The 25124-nt window shown below is 36.4% G+C and overlaps 1 protein-coding gene across 2 annotated transcripts; it reads right to left on the bottom strand.

The window, feature by feature from the left end:
• Window positions 1-1313: 1313 nt before the first annotated feature.
• LOC106057480 (uncharacterized) lies at window positions 1314-24816 on the bottom strand. 2 transcript variants are annotated; one of them, XM_056031149.1, is made up of 9 exons: window positions 24585-24816; window positions 18401-18524; window positions 16425-16655; window positions 14863-14976; window positions 8775-8899; window positions 7467-7555; window positions 4176-4381; window positions 2527-2682; window positions 1314-1575 (listed from the first exon to the last, which is right to left on the bottom strand). In XM_056031149.1, exons 2-9 carry the CDS (start codon window positions 18488-18490, stop codon window positions 1462-1464), a joined length of 1125 nt encoding a protein of 374 aa, XP_055887124.1. In that variant the 5' UTR covers window positions 18491-18524; window positions 24585-24816; the 3' UTR covers window positions 1314-1461. The 2 variants fall into 2 exon arrangements, with proteins under 2 accessions (XP_055887124.1, XP_055887125.1); XM_056031150.1 differs by having other exon boundaries at window positions 24598-24816.
• Window positions 24817-25124: the final 308 nt, after the last annotated feature.

Below are 25124 nucleotides of genomic sequence, written 5' to 3'. Positions count from 1 at the left end.
GGAAATAATAATAATAATAATAAAAAGGATCAGTCCGCCATCTGCTTAAATGGACAACGGATGTGGAAAGGTCGGAGGAGGTTAGAGAATTAGCTCCCCTATTTTCCAGACGAAAGAAAGCTGGACCGTGTGTTTGTCTTGGTCTGGTCAGGCTATATTAGATTGAACTGTTTGCTTTGGAAGCGTGGCACCAGGTAAAGAATACGGACACTAGAAAGCCAAACTGGCCTTGTGAGATGCAAATTAAAGAAAGATGGAGACGCGTTGGGCTTGAAGCAAAAACTTTTTTTTTTAATAAGCTGATACTGAAATGTCAAAGGTCAAACTGATATGAATTTTTTTTTTTTTTTTTTTTACTTTTGAGACTTTCAAGATAAATTTTGAACACTGTAATCTTTTCTTTGTTTAGTTTTAGACTGTTAGATCCTGTGTACATTCTTTGAGCAATAAAAATACAGTAACAAAGTCAAAGAAGATGAAGCGATATGAAGAAATACGGAGGGAAGAAAAATAACCAAAAAAAAAAACAACTTAAGAAAATATAAAGAGGAGGAAGGCGAGCGATTAAAAATGAAAACACAAACAAACGAATGTTCAAGAAGGTGTACTGAGTGAGTCGTTGCCAAATAATTGGATCCTTTCACTTTGTTCACATTGAAATTAAAATAGAAAGCGTTAGAAATTAGATTTTAACAGTGCTTAAAAAAAAAGAAAAGATGATCAAATACCATTTCAAATACAAAGCTTATCAAAATAATACCTGTCTTTGTAACCTTTATTTATTGGCACTGTCATCCTATAGTCATGTAGAACTAAATCTAAACTGCTAATTCAAAACTCTTAAGGTCCAGATCTATATATCTAGATGTATGTAATCTATATTAGATTTACGTAAAAATATACCTAAAGCTTAGATTATCTATCAATAAACTGACTATAACTTTAAATTTAATAGACCACTCATTTATCGGTAGACTACGGCTGACTATGAAATGTTTTTTTTTAGTCAAATTTATAGCATAGGGCCTATTTCTTTTTTTATTATTTTTTTTTACTTTGAAAAATTATAACGGTCAAACTACAAACTAAAGTTAACCCCGTGTAACCAACGAGATAGCCATTCTTTTCTCAGCGATATAAATCAACTATTCATTTTCTAGGAAAATCATTAGAGCATTTTTTGAGATCAGCTTCCATCCTCCACCAGATCCCATAAAGTTCTGACTTGAATAGAGGTATTCAGATGAAACAGATGATAATAATAAAATAATAACACAAAAATACAACAACATAGTATCTACCAAGAGACAACAAAAATTAAACATAATTTATTTCGTGTCTTATAGACATCAAAGTAAGAAGCAAGGTTTTTATATAGTCGGCGCACAGAAGACACTTTTACTACACGCAAAGAGACAGACGTCAATGTGGGGCAAATGTTCAACTTCTTGATGGAACTTCTTAAGGTACAGCACAGCTCATGCTAACATCCTGAAGTTCATTCATCTTTGAGTGGGTGTGGTCTTGTCGCCAAGGAGGTTGATACATTTCGCTGTACACTTTGAAGATGTAGATCTGGGAAGTAAAAAGGACATTAACAAGAAAAACAGTTTAAAATATTTTTAAAAAGGCAATAACTCTTGTATACATCTTATATAAGAGATAATTTTGCTCCTAATAACTTCAATGTTAGATTTTTAAAAACAAAGGAATTTTTTTAGCCCGCCCCCCCCCCCCCTTTTTCAAGTTTATTATATTTATTTTTATTTATTATTACTCTCATGATAATAAGTCACCTTCTTATTTTCGAAGATATCCCCATCTTTATTGACTATTAATTAAAAAAAAAACAATTATTAAATTATTAGTTAATTTAAACTTGAACAGAATTCAGATATTCCTATAGTTTGTGTATCAAACTCATGTAAAATTGAAAATAGCAGTAGGAGCTAAACTGCTATTTTGCAGTTGGCTGATCGTTTTATTAGCATAACACATTGATTTAAATATTAAACCTTCAGTGATATGTTTTATTTTGTTTAGAATATGCGTAGATGGTCCCTCTTTTAGAAGCATTTAATGAACCAAATTTTATCCTGACTAGTGGTTCTTTTATTTATGTGGGTATGTAATAATTTTGGGGTTAAAAAGTTACATAACAAAATACATAACACAGTCAATAAATATGTAACAAAACATAGCCTCTATATATGATACATAGCATAGTCACTATTTGATACATAACATAGTCACTATTTGATACATAACATAGTCACTATATGATACATAACATAGTCACTACTTATGTTACAAAACATGGACTCTATATATGATAAATAACATACTCTATATGATACATAACTTAATCTCTATATATGATACATAACATAGTGACATAGTCTCTATATGATACATAGCAAAATCTCTATATTTGACACATAACACAGTCCCTATATCTGCTGCCCTAGCCTGTTACTTGCGTAAGTCGTTGTAGCAATACGGGCACTGATCTTTAGCTTCACTCACCATGTCAGGCAATGACGTGGCCGTGGTCGCCCTCGCAGCCAGGGAGCGAAGTTTAGCAGTGGGAGGGTGAGCCCACCGAGGAGGTGGCGATTTCACGATGGAAACTCCGGCCTTCGTTTGGACCTTCTGTATCTCCTCCAGCAAGAGTTGACGGGCCTGTGAGTCACAAAACAAAAGTATTCATAGTATTATGAACTTAAAAAATATATATTAATCTTACTATAAAGCATGAGCGCTCTTAGGCTTAAATGTGGACACCGCACATTGACATAAGCAGTGCCTCCATTATTTGTATAGCTAACAAAACAGATCTGTTGGCTGAGTTGACTCTTATTTACAGATATTTAATTTAGTATTATTACACGTGTGTTTCTAAAAAAAAAACTAATTGCTGTGTGTATTGTTTTTAACAGGTAAGCTCATTACAAAGCTTATATCAACTCAGTCTGTCTGTCTATCTGAAAAAAGAGTTTGTACTTCTCCCATACCCAACCTTGACTCAATCTGGAATTATGCACAATTATTTCTTTTACATGACAACACAAAAATAAAAAAAAAATTAGTTACTATTGGTAATGCATTTTATTTTTGGTACCTCAAACAAGGGAAAGAATTTGTACTTGACTGAAGTGGTGGTATAAACTGAATTAGTCCCCTTTATAGATAATAGCCTGCGGCTTAGTGAACACAACATGAAAAAATAGGACAAGACTGACTAGACTATAGAAACATTAGATAACTAGACAATCTTCCATGTTGATAGGCTCTCCACAAGCAGAGTGGTTATCGTGTTGGCCTGCGAAGGCTTCAGCTATGAGCTCAAAATCATTTCACTTCTTTTTTTTTTTTTTTTTTTTATAAATGCTTTTTAATTGATAATCTATATCTATTAAAAATTACATGACTGATCCAAACTCATTGATAAAACTATGCTTAATATAAGCTTTGTTTTTTTTTTTAAAGTATATTTTTTATTTTCCCTGTTTTTGCTTCAAAACATTTTTTTTCAGGTTCATTATTAAAGATACCGGTATATGGATGTCCAGTTGGTCTAGCTCTATGTAGCTACTACCTTACAATGTTCTGTAACCAAAATAAAGCTTCTAGTAAACTAAACTGCCTAAGTACATCAATCTCAAATAATCACAACACATTTTTTTATTTCAAAATTAATATAGAGTAGTCCTTTATCCGGATGCCACTTATATCCGGAACGGCAAATATCCGGACTGCCTTTTTTTTTTTGTACAGATTGTTATCTTAGTGGTCTTGCAGATGTGCTGCGAAAGATCAGCGATTATTATTCTCAATAATGGTAGGCTATTACATATAACGCTTTTTTTTCCACTGTATATTTTACATGAATTTTAAGTTTACGTACGGCGCGATACCCCCAGATGAATTTTTCTAATATTATTGGTGAAATGGACAGTTTATAATATTCCTCATTCGGTTATCAGGACGATGGATTATCCAGAGAAGCCCCTTCCCAATCAATCCGGACAATCGGCGTATTGTCTTTAGACCAAGTACTTCCGTCAGATATAGTCTCATCAAACACCACGGCACCATACACGGCACTATACACGACACTATACACTGCACTATACACATAACACAAGGCTTTCATTATTGGTTCTTCAACATACCTCCATAGAGTTGATAACCAACTCACTTCTTGTGGCCGAACTGACATCGTGGTTAGCTATCTCTGGCAACTGGACGGTGCTGTCCACCGCTCTGTAAGTGATTGGTGTCCGGTATAGCCTGCAGATTGGAACCCACGGCTTCTGGTACATTGTGTTATCTCTCTCAAAAGCCAGAGAGGCCAAGGGACGCTGTATAACGGCAGGAGCTAAAGTCACATGAAAAAAAAAAAAAAGTAAATCTCATTTTGAGTCATCTAATGGGTGTAAAGTTTAACAAGTATTACAATCTATCGGTTAATAATGGTTTCAGTTAACCAGCACATAAACTAACTATCTTGAATGCCCGCCCTTCGAAATTCGGTCTCCTCATCACCTCTCCTCAAAATAGCTGGATAAACAGAGGGACATCCAGATCATTTGTTTTTATTGATTTTCTTTTTTTAATTTTAATCTGAACAGGGATCTGAACCAATAAGTCTTGTTTCCACAGCCAAGATGCTAACCTCCCCAAACACCAAACCCTTCAAGATATTAAATATTAATGAAGTAAATCAGATTCAAAGAACCCAAATAAGCTCAACTGTAACAACACGATGAGCTCAACTGTAACAACACGATGAGCTCAACTGTAACAACACGATGAGCTCAACTGTAACAACACGATGAGCTCAACTGTAACAATACGATGAGCTCAACTGTAACAACACGATGAGCTCAACTGTAACAACACGATGAGCTCAACTGTAACAACACGATAAGCTCAACATGTAACAACTGTGACAACTGTGGAAATGGTACTGTGGCCTCAGGTCAATGCAGAGTAAAACTACTCTAACACGATCACTAGATTTAAAAAACACAAGATTTTAAGTCTTGTCACAGGCTCGGTTGACATTGCCTGTTCACCTCGGGTCATGAAGGTGAAAGACACGTGAAACCTCTGAGATAGAGGAAGTAAGAATGACTATTTTTGGTCAGTTGCGGACAGTAGTAACCTGAAGTCAGTTGAGTAGAGTCGTCTCTGGGACTAGAGAAAGTACACGTATTTCTAATAGTTGTTTTCTGTACTTAGAGCTGGATACATATTATTGACGTGTATTGTTACCCGCTGTAATGCGGACGTATTTTAGTAGTGAAGTTGTATTCCGCTGTTATGCGGACGTAGTTATATTTCAAATGGGATATTTTGGTCTAACGACTGGAAGTGTTGTATAATGTATTTTTGAATAAACCTCATATTTGTCTGCTGAAGATCGATCCAAGTCTTTGAATAGTATTTACGTTCGTCACGTGTTAAGTGGACGAACGAACCCAGCATTCTTCCACATTACACACATTGATAACAAGCACGTCGTTTATATTTTGCTGACCAGTACAAGTGTAATATTTACATCTGTCAATCAACCAATAGTTCACAAGTCTTTATATGTTTGTTTCTATAAAGTGACACATGAACTAGAAAATGAAATTAATGTCAAATAATTACAGCCTCATCGTAATATATTGGTGTATTAACATTGTGTTCTATTGGTGTATCAACAGTATATTCTATTGGCGTATCAACATGGTATTCAATTGGTGTATCAACAGTGTATTGTATTGGTGTATCAACATGGTATTCAATTGGGGTATCAACAGTGTATTGTATTGGTGTATCAACAGTGTACTCTATTGGTGTATCAAGACTGTATTCTATTGGTTTATCAACAGTGTATTCTATCGGTGTAGCAACAGTGTACTCTATTGGTGTATCAAGACTGTATTCTATTGGTTTATCAACAGTGTATTCTATCGGTGTAGCAACAGTGTATTCTATTGTTGTATAAAGACTGTATTCTATTGGTTTATCAAAAGTGTATTCCATCGGTGTAGCAACAGTGTATTCTATTGGTTTAATCTTATATTTTTATTGATATTAAATCCCACACTGCATTTTATTTTGTATCAACCCTGTAGTCCTTTGGTGTATTCACACTCTATCCAACTATAGGTATTGACGCAAGTATTGATGGCCTCTATTGTCTTTGTTTGTAGCTTTAACTTCTCGCCTAGTTGCTCCTGAAACAGAAGGCGTCTTTCTACCCAATAACCCAGACCGAACCCACAAAGTGAAAACAAAAATCCTTTAAAAACATAGAATAGGGTTTTTAAAAAAAAAACAAAAACTGAAATAGCAGACGACACGCGACGATTGTTTTCTTAGTTGTTTTTTTTTTGTTGGGGGGAGAGGGGTGGTGGGGGGTGGGGGGGTTAACGCTCTAAGTATCCGCCCCCTTTAATGGGCTTCGTTTAAGTATGATACATCTGGAGTCTGCTAGTTAGCTCGAGATACAATACCTGGCCTTATGTCTCCATCTTTTTTATTCATCTATTATTAACTCTTTAAACACCCAAGTAACTGGAGCGTGTCGACCTTTTAGTTTTCCATTCTTAAAACGCGACAGCTATAAGAAAAAATAGTGCACTCGCACAGGGGAGATAATCACCTGAAATATACTCCATTGTTGACAGTTTAACATCTCTTCTTATAAGAACACCGCAGTTTAAGTAGAGGTGTGGAAGGGGGGGGGGGGCGGGATTTCCGAGAGAAAAGTTTATTTTTGTGAGTCTTTTCTTTACGGCTGCATGTAACAGCTGAGACGATTGTAGGGGACGAGATGATTGTGGGCGTAGTACTATGACTCATAGGATGCCTTCCAAGCAGTGGAGCTAATCCTGGAGTTATTAAAATATGATTTTATACTTCATATAATCCAGTATGTACATCATAGCCGAGAAATCCTGAATCGTTTTGTCCAGAAGTTATTTAAAAAGATCAAATCACTGCTGGATTATTTCGCCATTGTACTTTTGGATTTTCGGTATGAATGGATAACAAGCCGATTGGAAAATGATTGGGTTTTACCGATACAGGATTGGAGAGAGTAAATAAGTATTCACTCCCTTTTTATACGAGGTGTCTTGTGGCCAGCACAGTGACTAGACGCCTCAATAAAGTTGGCTGGAGTTAGTTGCGTCCTAAAACTCATAAGTAGGGATTCGAATTCGAGATCGCCGGTTTGACAACCAATCGTTTTACCCCTCAGCCACCTCTCCCTCAAATTAAAGTTCCACTTCCAGAACTTGCTATAGGGAGATGATGTAAAGGTCATCTGTTTCTCAGATTAGCACATTTAATTTTATTCAGTATGACTAAGAAAAAAAACAACTACCAATAAAGACATTACAACCACCTGGCCGTTAGAAATTCAGAAATTGAATACATAGGTCATGTGGACACGTGACTCTTACCGGAAGCTATCTGCCCACGGTCACTTCCTCTCTTTTGCCGAGCAGCTTTCTGTATCCATTCTTCGGCGCTGCGGTGAAATTCACCGTCTCTGAGGAGAGCGAAAATAATATTCTAGATGATTAAATTTAATATAGAAATGAGAGAATACATAATTTAAGGCTGAAAATGAGAAACAAGTAAGATGTTTTGACGCCGCCGTTTTGGCACTGGACGCTTTGACGCAACCTTTTTGACGCTGGATGTTTAGATGGTATTGTCTTAGACAAGTTCCATATGTTCATTTAGTAATGTTTTTTTTTAAAGACTGATATATGTGTAAGTTATCTAGCGTTTTTACTTTTTATTTAAAGATTATTTGCTTTCCCTGAGAGATTGGTCAAACTAAATCTGGGGTTATTTCCTTAGTCAGGGAGTTATGTTAATTAGAATTAGACATTAGAATTTGAGTCGTCGGAAATAGAGACAGTGAAATTATGAGGAAAGTAATAACCCATACCTTGAACCTTTAGAGTCCAGCTAGACATATATGTCTAGTCTTTTTCAAATGCTCCAAGAAAAGATTTAGAATTAAAATTAATATCGAAATAGTATTCAAAATCTAACAAATAAGTCACAAATTCGGGACTTTTTCATGTTTTAAAGAGATTAGGTTCGAAGAGTTGGATGGCTGCCTGGTCGTGCGGTTTGCACGTTGGACTGTCATTCAGATTTATCAATGGTCCCGGGTTCAAACCCTGCCCGCTCCCATCCCCCGTCGTCCTGCGGGAGGTTTGGACTAGGAAGTAATTATCTTCAACTCTGAAGGAACATCCGAAACATGTAAAACATTTTACAAACAATTAACAGTTTAATTTAAAAAAATACATTTTGCCTCTTTTTTTTTTTATTCCATTCCAATTTCCATCCGCTCCGCCCCTCTTTTTTTGTTCCACATCCAAATGGCTTGAAAAAAATATTTTGGAGTCTTGCAGTTAGGGTTGCGCATTGAATAGTTTTAACAAACGAAGAAGTCATGTGTTGTGTGTGTGTGTGTGTGCTGTGTGCATGTGTATGTGTTGTCTGCATGTGTGTGTGTGTGTGTGTGTGTGCTGTGTGCATGTGTGTGTGTGTATTTATAGTGAACATAATTATCCACGCTTACTAATTTAACGGCGGAAACAAAGTCACTTTTCTTTTTTTGGCTGGAGAGCTCCTACAGGCGGCTTATGATGGTGATGATGCTAACGATGATGATTTCCTATAGTGAATTCTAAACAATGAAAATTCTTACACCCATGAAAGAACAGTCACAAAGAATCGGTTTTCACCTTAAAGATGGCGAGGCCTTGGCTATGGTTATCAGGTAGTACGCAGAAGCAAAGTGTCCACTCTTACAGGCCACCAGGAAGGCTGTGTAGCCTAGTTTATTTCTTGAATCTGGATGTAGTCCAAACTGCCAAAATAGAAGAATTGCTTTTTAGAGATTGACAAGACTTGAAGTCATATCGAGAAAAATAAACAGTTTTTTAACGGAACGGCCTGTCAGCGAAAATTGATTACTGAAGGAGTGGAAAGTCGAAGGCGTGAAAGGGAGAGTCAAGAAATTGGTTAAGTGAAGAATTTAAAGCTAGATTAATACACTCTAAACAGTGCTTCCCAAACTTTAGGCCTAAGTGTACCCCTTTTATAATATTTTGTAACTCTGAGTAGCCCTCGTCAAATGTACTTGCATCGATGAGAAGAATGACATTGTTTGTGCTGAGATGTCATATTATAGAATTGGATTCCCTGATTGTTAAATATTGTTCAACTTCCAATAGTGTGTTTCTTTTTTTTTTCTACTTAATATCTACACGTGCTAAAAAAAAAGCAACTTCACATAAATATAAAGTTGGAAAAGTCAAGATGCATCTCAGAACAGTTAAACCCGGATACAGGTGTTGTATTTTGCAACCAGAATGGTGTTGCAGAAATCAAAACATCCCCATTTCTTTTTCCTGACCTTTGTCAAATTTATATAAAAAGTGTATAACGCAAGTTGTACGTTTGTAAAATATAGTCAATTAATATTAGAGAAAGTAAATTGAAACGTATTACTATTCTATTTTCATTTATCAAAACAACATAATTAATGTGTATTGTAAAAAAGCAGCATAGTTAATAAGGTGCTACGAGTGCCCCTCCAAAGTGTTCCCGTACCCCTATTCGTGAGACATTGCTGTAAGTGTAAATAATTAAGAGAGAGTTGGAGTCAAAATATTTATATTTTCAAATAATGTGACCAAATATGAACGCTAATTGGGCAACTATATTTGCTAAAGTTATTCACTCTAAATTTGGTGCAATTTATATTTGCATATTATTAATCAATTTATTATACTAATACATTTTAATAATATTTTTAAAGTAGCACAGATGAACTTTGATTATATTTTTATAAAATAAGAAAACTTTTTAGAAAACATATTTACAACATAGATTTAAATACATGAAGTAATATTTTCTTAAGGGCCTAGATTAATTACAAATATTATTGTTAATCACTGTAATGCTAATTGCTTCCCTTAGAGCTAGATACTGAAGATGATCTAGGCAGGATATCCGGCCTCTATGCTCATTATTTGGCGGTGATGAGTTTCACGAACTCGACAAGTTCTGTTTAATATCAATCTGCAGCTCATTATTGACCATCAAGTTCTACCTTACAACCTACATTAACAGGTCTAGCCACACAACTGCTCAACTCTCGTTCTGCGTTCCTGGCCTGACGTTACCCCCCGACAGGCTTGACCCATTCAACCAATAGACAGGTACAGGACAGGGACGTAACTTAAGGGTGACACTGATAATCCAAGACAAAAACACACACACCAAAATCCTTTCACAAAACTGGTCAAAGTAGACTCTGGTCGGATATCATTGCAGGTTAGGCAATATTGTTTTAGAACCAACTTTTGTTTTAGTTACTGTGTCTAGATCTCAACTAATTGAGACTGACCAGACATCTGTCTAGCGGTGAGGTGCAATCTCCAGAGAAGAGCTGAACACCTTCTGGCCTTTCTTTGTTCAGTTCCTTACATTGACTTCATAGATAGACACGCAACCACATTAAGTCAGCCGATTTGTTAAGTACCTTGTTAAGTCAACATACCTGACACTGCCTTAAGTTCACATGATATAATGAGTTTGCATACTTAGTTCTACAAATTAAAAACAAAGTTCCCCTCTCTCAGACCTTGCGATCTACAGAACTGATGACGGTTCTGTGGCCAGCGTAATGTCCAACAGCCTTTACTTCGTTCTAACCTTTTTTCAAATTGTTAGGGGTGGGTATGTAAGTTGTTTGGAGTTTCGTTGAGCCTACGAAAAATTGAGTCGAGGTTTGTATACGAAACTAAGAGAAATGGACAGTACCTATATTTCATAATCCAGTAACTAATTTGGACTTACATAAAAGTACACTATCGGCCACTTGTGGAATATATTTGTGAATATACACATTATTCATTATTTTGTAAATAAATATTATTCCTGCGTTACTTTCCCTGTAAACTTCAAATCCTGCACCCGCATTGAGTCTCTTGATTTTTTTAACCACTTACAGTCGAGATCCGGAATTCTATAGATTTCAAATTTAGGTGTCAGTGCAATGATTTATTTGTTGTCTGAAATAGTGACACATATTTCGCCATTGAAATTGAACTTCATAATCAGTGGGCTTATTCCAAAAAAAAAACAGAATTGGGGCGGACGCCCAAATCCCAGCTCTCGAAGGGGCCCCGCGTTTCAGTGAAGAGATCGTCCTTATGACTTTGTAAACTGAAATAACATGATCGGAATTAACCGAAACGGTCAGAATACGCATACCTCGTTTTTTTGTCTTGTTTTCAATTCTAGGTCCCTAAAAAAAAGAACGCCGATGTTCCATTAATCCTGAAGTGAATGCAGGCATTGTCTGTATAGGGCATGTCAATTTCATGAATCTCCAAGGTCCCCTCCACTCCCCTTGGAGTTTTCCTAACGCCGCCTCCACCAAAAATGTTTTAAGATAAGTTTTAGTGCAACTTCCTCTGCTTTCTAATAATTCTGTTAAGACGCTCAGACGTCTCGTTGATCTTGACTTTGACCTGTTCGTTCCGCCAAGCGTGATTCCATTGTCGACGCTGTACCAACACAGTTACAGTTCACAACCCTGCTATAACACCAATGGGAAATTTGAGAAAACTTTTTTTTTTAATTTGGAAATTCAGCAAACATCAGCGAAAAAGATCTTAGTGTTGAAGTCAGAAGACCACGCAGTATAAATGTTATTCCGCAATTTGAAGACCAGGACAAGGTCGTGTGGCGTGACACGGAGGCTGCGTAGTGGGTGCTGCGGTAGATCGTTGAGCTTCAGATGTTGCTTCTGTAGCATCATTGGACCAATCTTTATATGCCTAGCTATTCCATTCAGCTTGGTAAAGAATCAAAGAGCTGTGAACTGTTCAGTCTTGTTGTTTCAGCGGCACTGGTAGCTAAACGTTACTGTTGTTTTTATGTTGTCTGTTGGTCCGCTTTTGCGATTAAATCTCCTAAACTAAAGTCTGGAAACGTCTATAAAATAAATCGGATAGGCGAACAGAGAAAAGGGGCCGAAGCCACTGGTAGGCTTTCGAATTAATGAGCATATTTCATGTGTTAAAGAAGAAAAAAGTTTCTCGATGGGAGCTCGAACTCTGGCCTCACGAAAAGGGTAGGAGATCAATGGCTTAAGGAGCAGTGACAACAAAAAACAAAACAACCGGAGGAGATTATGTCTTAAGTTTATTAGCGAAATTCTTATAGAAGAGTTACTGAATAGCCTTTAACCCAATTTACATGCAGTGCGCCGCTGCTTGTAAAGATTTACTTCTACTAAATAACATGAGCAAAATTTTGTCTTTAAAAAAGGTTTACAGTTATGTGCATACAATATGTATTCTTTTGTTTAGTAAATATAACATAAACATATTTTTACTTATTTCTCTAATTCCCTAGTTATTACAATTAGCAGTCCATTCTAGATAATATTGTTCTAATAATAAGATGTAACAATGGTTTTCATATTTACATAAATTGAATTAAAAATAGAACGGGTTTTCAGGTTTTCAAGTTCATGAGATCTAAGCCTGACAAACGAACAACGGACAGACAGACCACACAAAACTAATAACGCCTTTTTCTCTTTTGGAGGTAATTAACAAATTATGTGCACAATTTAAAAGATAATATTTCAATGACAATCACGCCAATTAACAAAACAGTCGACCAATACATTTACGTTGGGGTTAAAATTTAACATAATGTTGAGTACTAACCCACAGGGGCCGCCTATAAGTTTGCGAGTCTCCATTCACTTGTTTTTCGTATAATTTTACAAGCCTTATTAAATCGGTGTTGATAATAAGCAATCTACTCTTATAAAAGTTTTTTTTTATCTTAAGTTTGTTCCGAGACTCTAATAGCTCTTCCGTGTTTTTAAGGCGATGTTAGTGCTGGAGAGGGAGGGGGGCGGGGGTTCAGCACCGTCAATTAGGCCGGCTCCCTACTGAACGAAACACTCATGCTTTACTCGTTTGTTTAAAGGAGTTGAAAAAGAAACCAGTTTCTTTACCATCACTCGTAATGTATCTTTTTTTTTTTGTTCCGATATTGTTTTAGCATGCGTCTCACCAGGGGCGTATCTGTTCCGGCTTTATGAGCGAGTCAATAAACATGGTCTGACGTCATGTTACCACCAGCAGTTGTCCGTGAGAGAAGTGCGTGTACGTGTGTGTGGGAAACCATGAGATGGCAACAGGGGGGGGGGAGGATGTGGAGTTAAATATTATGTGTGTGGCTTCTTCGGCCCAATTAGCGGGCCCCTCGTAGCAGTCACGGGAGACTGCGCCCCTGATACATTCGACATCTGTAGTGCTGATCTAAATGACGTGACTGTATACTGTTGTGTGGTCGTTTCCAAATGTGTGTATTTGTTTAAATAATAAGGTTTGGAAAGAAACTGAATCTTTACATGTTTACATTTCTCCATAGAAACCAAAGTTGCCATAGAGCGGGGAAAAAGGGGGGGGGGGTAATAGCGATGGAGATTTTTAAGGTTACTCTGGAAATGTAATATTATGACAAAGATCAAGTCTTTCCGATAGATGAGCTATATATGTTTACCGTTTTAAAATGTATATATTCTCAAATCGTAGTATAACTCATTGTTTAAACTCAATAGTTTAACTCATCCGTTTAATTAAGCCAGAATTTGAAAACAAAAAAAAATTCGATCAAATATTTTAGCATTTTTACCAAACTTTTGGATACTTTAATGTAACATGATGAAAGAATGGTCTTAGAGATATCATGGATCTAGAGGTGGAGAGTAGTCTTATTACATTTGCCCTTATCTAAAAAAAAGTAAATTTCTCCTTTCAGACTTTACGTTCTAAAGGGCGGATGATGTAAAGGTCATCTGTTTCTGTGGTCCACGGTTAACGAGGGTGTCATGTGACCAGCACAACGACCAACCGCCTTTGCTTTTCCTCAACTAATGTCAGTTACCCTTTTGAGCTGGGTGGACTGAGAGGCGCCCAAAGATCCCGAAATTTAAAAATTCCACTCTTCACCAGGATTCGAACCCAGCACCTCTCAGCCAAAGCGCCTCCTTACTGACACAGCTACCATCTCTTGAAGAACTAGTTCATATACAAAACATAGGAAATCCTTCAATACAATTTGCACCCATCAGTTACATCTGGTCTGGACGACGCTGTCGACTCCTCTCCATTTAGGCTAGAAAAAGTGTGGGTGTTACATGGTCACCGAAAAGTACAAATGAGCCCAAGTCATTAAGCACTGGTCAAAAACAGCACCCTATTTTTCCTTGGCGCAGTCTGCAAAAGAGGCTTTTAAAGAGCTCACAAGCTCAGCAGCAAAAAGCTGGCTAGAAGAAGGAGAAGATAAGCGCTGGTTGTGTGTGTGTGTGTTTTAATGTTGTTTGTGTTTGCCTCTTCACCTTCACCTATCTCCTAGTCTGTTGGACACAAGATTTGTCCACCGGCTTTCTCCTTTCTTCTCCATCTTGGATAGAGCCTCTTTCAATGGCAGGCCCGTCCATTCTTTTATGTTGTCATCCCTTCGCTTTCTTAGTCTGCCTCTTCTTCTTTTTCCTCGTACTGTTCCCTGGAGGAAGGTCTTTGCGAGCCCCGAGGAGCTTGTAATATGAGCATAGACTTTAAGTTACCGTTGTTTGTTTTTTTCCACTAATTAGCAGGTCATCGTGGGGCTCATATTGAGATGGAAAATTGTAGTCAACCAGAATTTCTATTTGTTTGGACCAATTCAATAATCGTATCTAACTTAGAAAAGATAACAGAATACAAAGAATACAAAAAAAAAAAAAACACCGACCCTGTGAAAAGCTTTAGCCAAAGCTCGGACAATCAAAGGGTTGCCACAGGCTGCGGCGTGGTGTAGGCTGGTGTTACCATCACTGTCCGGCTCTGTCAAGTTCAACGCATCCTCCTATATATGGGAAAAGATTTAAATTAGTTCATAATAAGAAATTTATATACTGTAAAAAAAAAAGTTTAATTTTGATGTTCTACACATGTACATGGCCCAATGTTTTGTTAAGGTGATTTTTAAAATATATATGGACGAACAAACACATTATTATGTAAATGAGCTGATATTCATTCTCTGGCACTATGAGGATGAGATTTGTTAGAGCGATACAAAACTCATATGGTCCCTTTAAATGGTTCCTTTAAATGTGTCCATTGAGCAATTTTCTGGTGATTCTGCAGTTTTATAGCAATGCTGCCCTATGACAGGTAACAAGAATCTTTTCTAGAGTTGTTTAGGACCTCGAAGGTGTCTGCGAGGTTAGTCGTCACTACTTCCTATACTGAAAGTCCGTAACAAGCATGTCAGTATCAACACACCGTTCTTCAAGGCGCCGCTTTTTTTATGGCGGAGAACTGCATGGCTGGTGTGATACAAAGAAGGAATATGACTCTATACATGAGAGAGCTTTTTTCGGTGTTCTCGGCCCTTGGCCTCGACTATAACCCAAGCGTCTTGAAATATGAGCCGTTGGGATGTATACATTTAGATTTGCTTACATTTGTCTCCCAAATGACAGTTTTGACAGCTATATGTAGGAAAACTTCCATAGAACAAGAATTCCAATAATCTTAGACTCGACTTCTAGGACAAGACCAAGATATGACCACAGGGTCTATGTTTTTTTCTATTTAGTCTATAGTCACTTCATTTTACAGATTATTTTTTTTCTTATTTTTTTCAATTTTATTTTTATGTTGTGAGATTGTGGTATTGCGATATCAAGGACAATTGCGATTTTCCTTTTTGGTAATAAATAGTACATCTCGGCTTTTTCAGTCAAAAAAGGTCTATAGTATAGTAGGTATTTGGTTTCTTACGGGTACCGTGCACTCTTTCAGGTCATGTGTCAAAGTGAGGTGTTATGAATACATTTCGTAACTTACATAAATGGTGATCTAGGTAGCTGAACATTCTGCCATTACGTGTTTGAAACATTGTTTAATTTGTCTTTTTTATTAGGAGATCTTTCCTTAACCTCTCTAAAATCAAAATGTAAACAAAAATTACTCTGATTAGAAAGTTTCCAATTATAACAATTTCTGGGTGGTATAAGCGAAAGGTCTTGGAAATTTAATTTCACGTAGTTCAATTGTGCTCAAAATGTAAAATATGGATTATGAACTATTTAACTTAACAATATTTCATTATTCTCTACACCAGGATACACCAAAGAAAAACTTGCTATTTATGGAGCCGCCTTCGTGTAAGTCCACATTAAGATATTTTTAATGTTTCAGTCTGTTAATCTGCTATGCTTTTTGCATTGTTTCTTTTACAGAAATTGTTATTGCATTTTTGAACTACAATTATGCACCAGGTATAATATCAAAAATAGGGCATACTTTTAAAATGAGCTTCACAATGTGTTCTCTGGCGTTCATGCAAGCGTAGCTCATCGCCGTGCGTCCCATTCCATCTTTTAAGTTGGCGTCCGCCCCTGCTTTGATCAGCACGTCTGCCATCCTGTAACCAAGGACAGAGTTGTCGATCATGCAGGACAGCATCAGTGGAGTTCGACCATGGACGTCTTTTGTGTCCACCTTGGCGCGATGTTTGTCCACGAGAAGTCGAACCTGAAGAAATGTAGGGGAATTTCATCATCATTAAAACGTTAATCAGAAGATAAAACCTATAGATGACTGAGTAGATGACAGGGTAGATGGCAGAACAGATGAAAGATAAGCGTTACATTTTTGTGTAAAAGATAGGTAGGTCCAATTAAAGGTAGGTCCAATTAAAGATAGGTAAGCCCAATTAAAGGTAGGTCCAATTAAAGATAGTTAGGCCCAATTAAAGGTAGGTCCAATTAAAGATAGGTAGGCCCAATAAAAGGTAGGTCCAATTAAAGGTAGGTCCAATTAAAGATATGTAGGCCCAATTAAAGGTAGGTCCAATTAAAGATAGGTAGTCCCAGTAAAAGGTAGGCCCAATTAAAGGTAGGTCCAATTAAAGGTAGGCCCAATTAAAGGTAGGCCCAATTAAAGGTAGATCCAATTAAAGATAGGTAGGCCCAATAAAAGGTAGGCCCAATTAAAGATAGGTAGACCCAATAAAAGGTAGGCCCAATTAAAGGTAGGCCAAATTAAAGATAGGTAGGCCCAATTAAAGGTAGGCCCAATTAAAGATAAGTAGGCCCAATTAAAGACAGGTAGGCCCAATAAAAGGTAGGCCGAATTAAAGATAGGTAAGCCCAATAAAAGGTAGGCCCAATTTAAGATAGGTAGGCCCAATTAAAGATAGTTAGGTCCAATAAAAGGTAGGCCCAATTAAAGGTAGGTCCAATTAAAGGTAGATCCAATTAAAGATAGGTAGGCCCAATAAAAGGTAGGCCCAATTAAAGATAGGTAGCCCCAATTAAAGATAGGTAGGCCCAATAAAAGGTAGATCCAATTAAAGATAGGTAGGCCCAATTAAAGGTAGGTCCAATTAAAGGTAGATCCAATTAAAGATAGGTAGGCCCAATTAAAGGTAGATCCAATTAAAGATAGGTAGGCCCAATAAAAGGTAGGCCCAATTAAAGATAGGTAGGCCCAATTAAAGATAGGTAGGCCCAATAAAAGGTAGGCCCAATAAAAGGTAGGCCCAATAAAAGGTAGGCCCAATAAAAGGCAGGCCCAATAAAAGGTAGGTCCAATAAAAGGTAGGCCCAATAAAAGGTAGGTCCAATAAAAGGTAGGCCCAATAAAAGGTAGGCCCAATAATGTAAAGTACAAAAAGTAAAGTTGGCCCTTTCAGACCTTGCTATGAGGGCAGATGATGCCAAGCTCGACTGCTTCTATGTCCGACGGTTAACGAGAGTGTCATGTGGCCAGCACAAATCCAACCGCCCTTACTTTACCTGATGTGCCGATTAGAGTTTGAAGTCCTAAAAATTACCGAAGGCCAAAATCTCAGTCTTCACCGAGACCATCCGTTACAGAAGGCCTGAACACTGACCTGCAACGTCACAGCCTGTGGGCAATTTAGAGCAATAGCTCATAGCCACGTCCCTCAGACCTGTGACTGCCCACAGATTCTGACGTTGCAGGTCAGTGTTCAGGCCGTCTATAACTATTGGTCTAGGTCTTCACACTGGGATTTGAACCCAAAAGTTCGAACATTTGGAGGCTCATAGGAAACTTTTTTATGCATGCCTATAAGTATCTTCACCCTCGGGACCTCTAGGTTTAGAAGCCAAGCGCTTTACCATATAGCCTTCATGCCCGATTATAGAGACGACATTTGTATCAAGTGGGAAAATACGGCATTAAGTGCCCCTAACGTGTTGGACGTTAGTTGACAAGGAAATGGTTGAGTTTCATGGGCCAAACACTTCTACCTGTTGGAGTCGTTCATCTAGCACTGCCTGGTGAAGTGACGTCTTGATAAGTCTTTTACTTGGAGGAGGGGGGAGAGCTATCTTCTCCATTGTCTCTGGATGAGTTCTCGTCTGTTGAGAAAATCTGTAATAGGGAAAATCTTTTTCAGAAAGTCTTAAGAGCGATTAACATTTAAAAAAAAAAAAAAAAAAAATGTCGTTCATGAAAATATATTAGCATCTTTTTACTTGAAAAAAAAAATGAGCACATAGAATAAATGTTTCATTATTAGAATATTGGATTGTGGGAATGTTTGACTGTAAAAATATTTGATTTCAGAAATGTATGATTGTGAGAATGTTGCATTGTGGGAATATTTCATTGTTTTATCAAAAGAAGTACACACAAAAAAAACTAGGCCATTGTTCGTTAGGATTTTGTTATGTATAAATATGTATTCACTTATTTCGCTGCTTTGCTTTTGAAAATAAACTAATATTGATCCAAAAAAATATTGCTGCTATGCTATGTGCCTGTAAAAGTATAACTTTAAATGTAATCAAGAATGTTTACAAAGATGTGTCTTGTTCAAACCTCAATAGTAGCATAACACTCCCACACACATTGCATTGTGTACACACGCACACACACTTTCACTCTGACTAAATACACACACCGAATAGTGTGCACCGTAACCCTTCTTTCTATCAGAGCTGAGTTTATCTTAAGGTGACTATTGCCTGAGCCCATTTATTTCTCTCAATAGCTCAATGCAATGAAAGTGTTTGGGAATTTAAAAAAAAAAAAAGAAATACTATTTGGTGAGTGACTTAAAATGAAAGTAGAACGGGCAGTATCGAATACACTTTACAGAGACAGCAAAATGCAAGATATGTACATTAGTGTGATATATGAATGACTAACTTAGAAGAAGAAGATTAACATATTTAAAAACCAACTGATTGACTCCCCAACAATAAAATGCCATAAGAGTGATAAAGTTGTAAAGTTAGTTAGGATCGGATTTAACTTTAGGCAATACAAACTATAGACTAGGGCCTCCAGGAAATATTTTGCACTTAAAAAGAACCCTAAAGCATGCCTTATCTCCCAATATATTAGGGCCTTTTCAATTCTAAATCCTACACTGATATTCGTAAAATGCCCGTAGGTAGATTCTCCTTAACTTAAAAAAAAAAATCTATTATCTGCTAATAGCTGCAAATTACTCAAATGTTAAAGTTTGTAAAAAAAAAATTGTTTGGATTGGGCATTGTCTTGGGGACTGCATCGATCCCTTGATTACATGTAATGTTTGCGACACTTTAGTATGCTCAATTACTTTGTATAAAGCTTATGAAAAGTCTGTCTGTCTGGTACACATTTGGAACACGTCATTTCTGCCACTTCCTACTCTCGGATCAAGTTGAAACTTTGTACAATTCATTGTTACTAACGAAACACGTATCAATAAAAAAAAATCAAACAAATAGTTAATCAAATAGTGGTAATTAATTAAAATGTAATCGATAGCGAAAAGGGAAATAAATCTGACAGTATTGAGAGATATAGCTGTAAATGTGAAGTTTTTTTCCTTAGATAAACTTCTTGTTTTTTTTTAAAGTATTTTTTATATAATTGCTTTTGTTTTTCTAAAAACACGCTACATATATAGGCCTCAACGTTACAGTCCGTCATGAGAAGAATATATTGCTTTTGATTCTGTCAGTGTAAGAGATAGATAGATAGATAGATAGATAGATAGATAGATAGATAGATAGATAGATAGATAGATAGATAGAGAGAGAGAGAGAGAGAGAGAGAGAGACAGATACAGAGACAGACAGACAGACAAACAGACAGAGAGAGAAGTGAATTTTTATTAAAGATTACATATCCTTTGTAAGAGAGACCAATTCTAACTATTTATTTACATATTACACTCATAGATGTGTTATACATGTAATTTCATCATTATCTTAGTATATATATAGTTCGTCCATCGTGGTTCGATGATGACCATTTTGTCATCCAGGGGGCTGATGGCTTTGCACTGGGATTCTATGCTTCCTCATGTGGCTGGTGAGACCTACGTGAGCCCGGAATGTTCGGCTGTACACTGGGCAGTATATAACACTTATAACGAACTCTGATATTTCCTAAATTGTTCACTCTCTATACTGTAATTGTACATTCATAGATGCAGCGATACTGATATGCGATTCTACTGCAGAGTTTAAGCGCTTGAAATAAAAATGCATTTTAAAAACGGATTATTTTTTTATTTTTTTTTTACATAAAGAGCTTCTGGGATCAAATTGTCTCCCGGGACACGCTGCAATAACGAAAAACGTTTTTTACTGAGCACAATTAGAAAAACATTGTCAATGGCCGACAAAAGAATGTTAAATCAATCCGTTAAAAGCTGATTATTGCACACGCGTGAGCCAAAAAAAAAAATTCTGAGCCTCTTCGATCTTACTCATCTCTCACACTCCATTCCCAACACATCGCCCCCTCACTTTGCATCGTGAAGTTGTGTTAGGAATACGATAAGAATTTTTTTTACCAAGGGAGACAGACAGACAGACAGACAGACAGACAGATAGATAGATAGATAGATAGATAGATAGATAGACAGACACACAGACAGACAGACAGACAGACAGACAGACAGATAGATAGATAGATAGATAGATAGATAGATAGATAGATAGATAGATAGATAGATAGACAGACAGACAGACAGACAGACAGACAGACAGATAGATAGATAGATAGATAGACAGACAGACAGACAGACAGACAGACAGACAGACAGACAGACAGACAGACAGATAGATAGATAGATAGATAGATAGATAGATAGACAAATAGATAGATAGATAGATAGATAGATAGATAGATAGATAGATAGATAGATAGATAGATAGATAGACAGACAGACAGACAGACAGACAGATAGATAGATAGATAGATAGATAGACAGACAGACAGACAGACAGACAGACAGACAGACAGACAGACAGACAGACAGACAGACAGACAGACAGATAGATAGATAGATAGATAGATAGACAGACAGACAGACAGACAGACAGACAGACAGACAGACAGACAGACAGACAGATAGATAGATAGATAGATAGACAGACAGACAGACAGACAGACAGACAGACAGACAGATAGATAGATAGATAGATAGATAGATAGATAGATAGATAGATAGATAGATAGATAGATAGATAGATAGATAGACAAATAGATAGATAGATAGATAGATAGATAGATAGATAGATAGACAGACAGACAGACAGACAGACAGACAGACAGACAGACAGACAGACAGATAGATAGATAGACAGACAGACAGACAGACAGACAGACAGACAGACAGACAGACAGACAGACAGATAGATAGATAGATAGATAGATAGATAGACAGACAGACAGACAGACAGACAGACAGACAGACAGATAGATAGATAGATAGATAGATAGATAGATAGATAGATAGATAGATAGATGTAATCGAAGACATTTGCCATTATTATCATTATAGTGGAACTTTATGCAAAACATCAGAAAATGTCGATGAAAACTTTGAAAGAAATTTTAAAATAAATAGACACTGTAAACAATGTCGAAGACGCTCTTTTCAGAGATGACTGTTGCCAACTAAAGAATCCCACTTACTTGGTGCTACAAGAGGAACAATTAGAGACTAGCTTCTAAAGTGCTATAGTGTGCACTAATATACTAAAGTACTTTTCTTAACATTCAAAGTTCATCAATGCTTTCTTCTTTGTAAAATTGCATTTTATATATCGTTCTATCTTATCATTGTTCTATCTTATCATTGCTCTGTCTTATAAATTACTTATTACTTACTTTGAATTGTTAAATTTTTATAGAGTATTTTATTTTGTCTTCTTCACCAATTTTATCAATAATATGATACTATAAATAGATCGATACGATCTTAATATAGATAATGTCACTATAATAATAACACCTTTTTAATGACAATCCAGATTGTGTGTATTCGTTTCATTTAATTAACTTTCTGGTACAATAAACAGTATTACATGTTTCGGATGTTCCTTCAGATTTTAAAGATAATTACATACTACGGGAGACGGCAGCGGGCGGGGGTTCGATCTCGGGACTATCTAGACCACCGAACAACAGTCCAGAGCGTATAACTGAATGCAATATGGATTTTTTCAAAGTATCCAGATTATCTTTTATTCAAAGGTTTTTGTCAGTTTTTGCATATGTCCAGAAACTTACTGAGAGATACAAACATACTTTTCGACAAAAATAAACAAAGTCACTGTAGATTGTACACAAAACTAAATGCAAGTCCATTGTCCTAGACTATGAGGTGTTGTATTTCCCAACAACCAAAAATAAATAAAACCGCAAGTTTGTGAACAATTAAACGAAATTTTACCGGACCAAAGAATTTTTTGTGAGGCTTAGCACACACACACACACACACACACATTCCGAAAAAAAAAAGTTTTGTGGTTAGGGATTGGGGCGAGGGTGAATAAAACCACCAATGTCGATACTTTAGGGCTTAAAGGGGGCTACAATCTGGGAGCAACAAAGCCGTTGGTGATCAGTGTTGCAGAAGTTGTACTAAGAGTTCCTGTATTGAAGATGTTTGGAATGGTGCGGGATGATCTTGAGAGGATGTTTCTGTGGCGCAGGAGAGAAAAAAAAATGTCCTTATTTGATTATCTCTTTGTTTATAGCTTTTAAAATAAGAGGCTTTTAGAATAAAACGGTCTCCATTAGAAATTGTTTTGATCTACTTAATGGTTGCACATTTTAAGAAAAGTTTTAAGAGGCTGCACCATCGACGAAAAATTGACCATTAATGTTTGATGCTATCACAAGCTTGCTATACGAAATAGTCAAAAGTAAAAAAAAAAGTTGTTTAAGTTGCAGACGAGAAAAAATAAAATTACTTGATAACCGTAAGTTTTTAAAAATGCAAGGAAGTGCACGAGAGTTGTTCCTCCAGGAGCCAATCGGAATAGTGATCCAAACAAATAGAGCTCTCAATTAAATGATTTGTAAGAAAATGTTGAGTAACCAATGTTTGTTTTTTTCGATTCAATATAAAATAATTAAGAAGAATAATTTAAAGAATCCTTTTTTTTAAATGAACAAAGCCTATCTAGGGGATTGAACTCCGCACTTTCAGCTATATCGCTCAATAATGTGGAAAGTATTTCCATTATTTGACATCAAACGAAATAATTAATTAACAATAACTAATTGACTGATTGGTTAATTTTAATCGATTCATTATTTGTTAGATACAATAAATGTTTTAGGTTTCAACTTGATCTAAGAATTGATGTGAATTAATAAATTTCTTTATGTGATTCGGCAGCTAAAGGTAACTCGCGAGAATATGAAAAATACTTATGGTCATATTTTTAAAAATTCTGCCCAACTTATATGCATACTAAATAGATTTTTGTGTAAATGTAGTAGTTAGTATGACAGAAATTCCTTAACTTTGAAATATATATGTAAAAAAAAATTTTGGACCAATAAATATGTTACAAATTTGGTAGATTGTATTTTGGGTAATACAGGAGCCTTCCCTCATCCATGTTTATAACTATTAATAGTGAATAGTTGTAAAAGTGGTGTATTTTTATGAAAAATCTTCTTGCATAGGTACTTTTTAAAATTAGATGGCTCACTTTCGGAAAAAAAAGAAAGTAGCCGTTGCTTCAGAACTTTGACTGATCTAAAATATCATGTTGTCCGATTTTCATTTTCTTCTAGTTTCTGGGATCTGGGCGGGACGGACGGACGGACGGACCGGCCGCATAAGGCTAATAGCATCTTTTCCCCTTTCGGGGGCCACTTAAAAAACATAGTCTCTGGCAAGCTTGACGCCAACACCACGTGATATGTACAATTTACGGATATCCCTACATTATTTCATTACACTGCACCAGAGCAATTGGTATAGTGCTTCATATTAATTCTTGATTTTGATGTAACATTCTGGTTGTGGGGTTGGTTATAAAGAAGTATAACCCCATATGTCGAAGTCGTCATTATATATCTGTAAGTAAAGGGTATATTTATTATTTTATTTTTTATAATTATAGATTGTAAGTAGGAACAAGTTTTTAAAATTTACATATTAGATGATTAGTAAAAACTTACTGGTATCTTGTACCTGAGAAAATATATTTATTAAATCCAGCGACTAAGTCACAGTGACTCACATCTCAACACATGTATGTAGGTATGTATTAATCAACTTAATCTCCGAGGTTTATTTCATCCTAGCTCTTGATGACGCGGTCGACCAAAAGTTTTCCAACTTAATAGTTAAGTCCCCTCGCCCACTTCTGCTCCCTCTGAGTCAATAAGTTATCAAAACGTTGTGACAAAAACCAGGGACGACCAGTCAATAATCACATATGTCACGGTTCACTTCAGACTTCTTCTGTAGTCTGTCATGCCTGGGTGACTCTAGTTCAGTTGGAAGCTCATTGATAAGACATTTCAGCCGGAAACACAAAAAGTATAATAGGGTCACGGCAGGTAACGGAGGGAGGGGGCAGTAATGAAGCAACAGCTTGTTGCCAAATTATTATTGTTCGTAAAGGGGAAAAACCTTTCAAGATCAGAAAAAAAAAAGAAGATCGATACAGGACTATGATCAATACTAGGTAAAGAACAATCTTAAAATATCTTTTT

The sequence above is a fragment of the Biomphalaria glabrata genome, chromosome 5, assembly GCF_947242115.1.
Source record: "Biomphalaria glabrata chromosome 5, xgBioGlab47.1, whole genome shotgun sequence".
Lineage (NCBI taxonomy): Eukaryota > Metazoa > Mollusca > Gastropoda > Planorbidae > Biomphalaria > Biomphalaria glabrata.
This window is presented reverse-complemented; position numbering and strand designations above follow the sequence as displayed.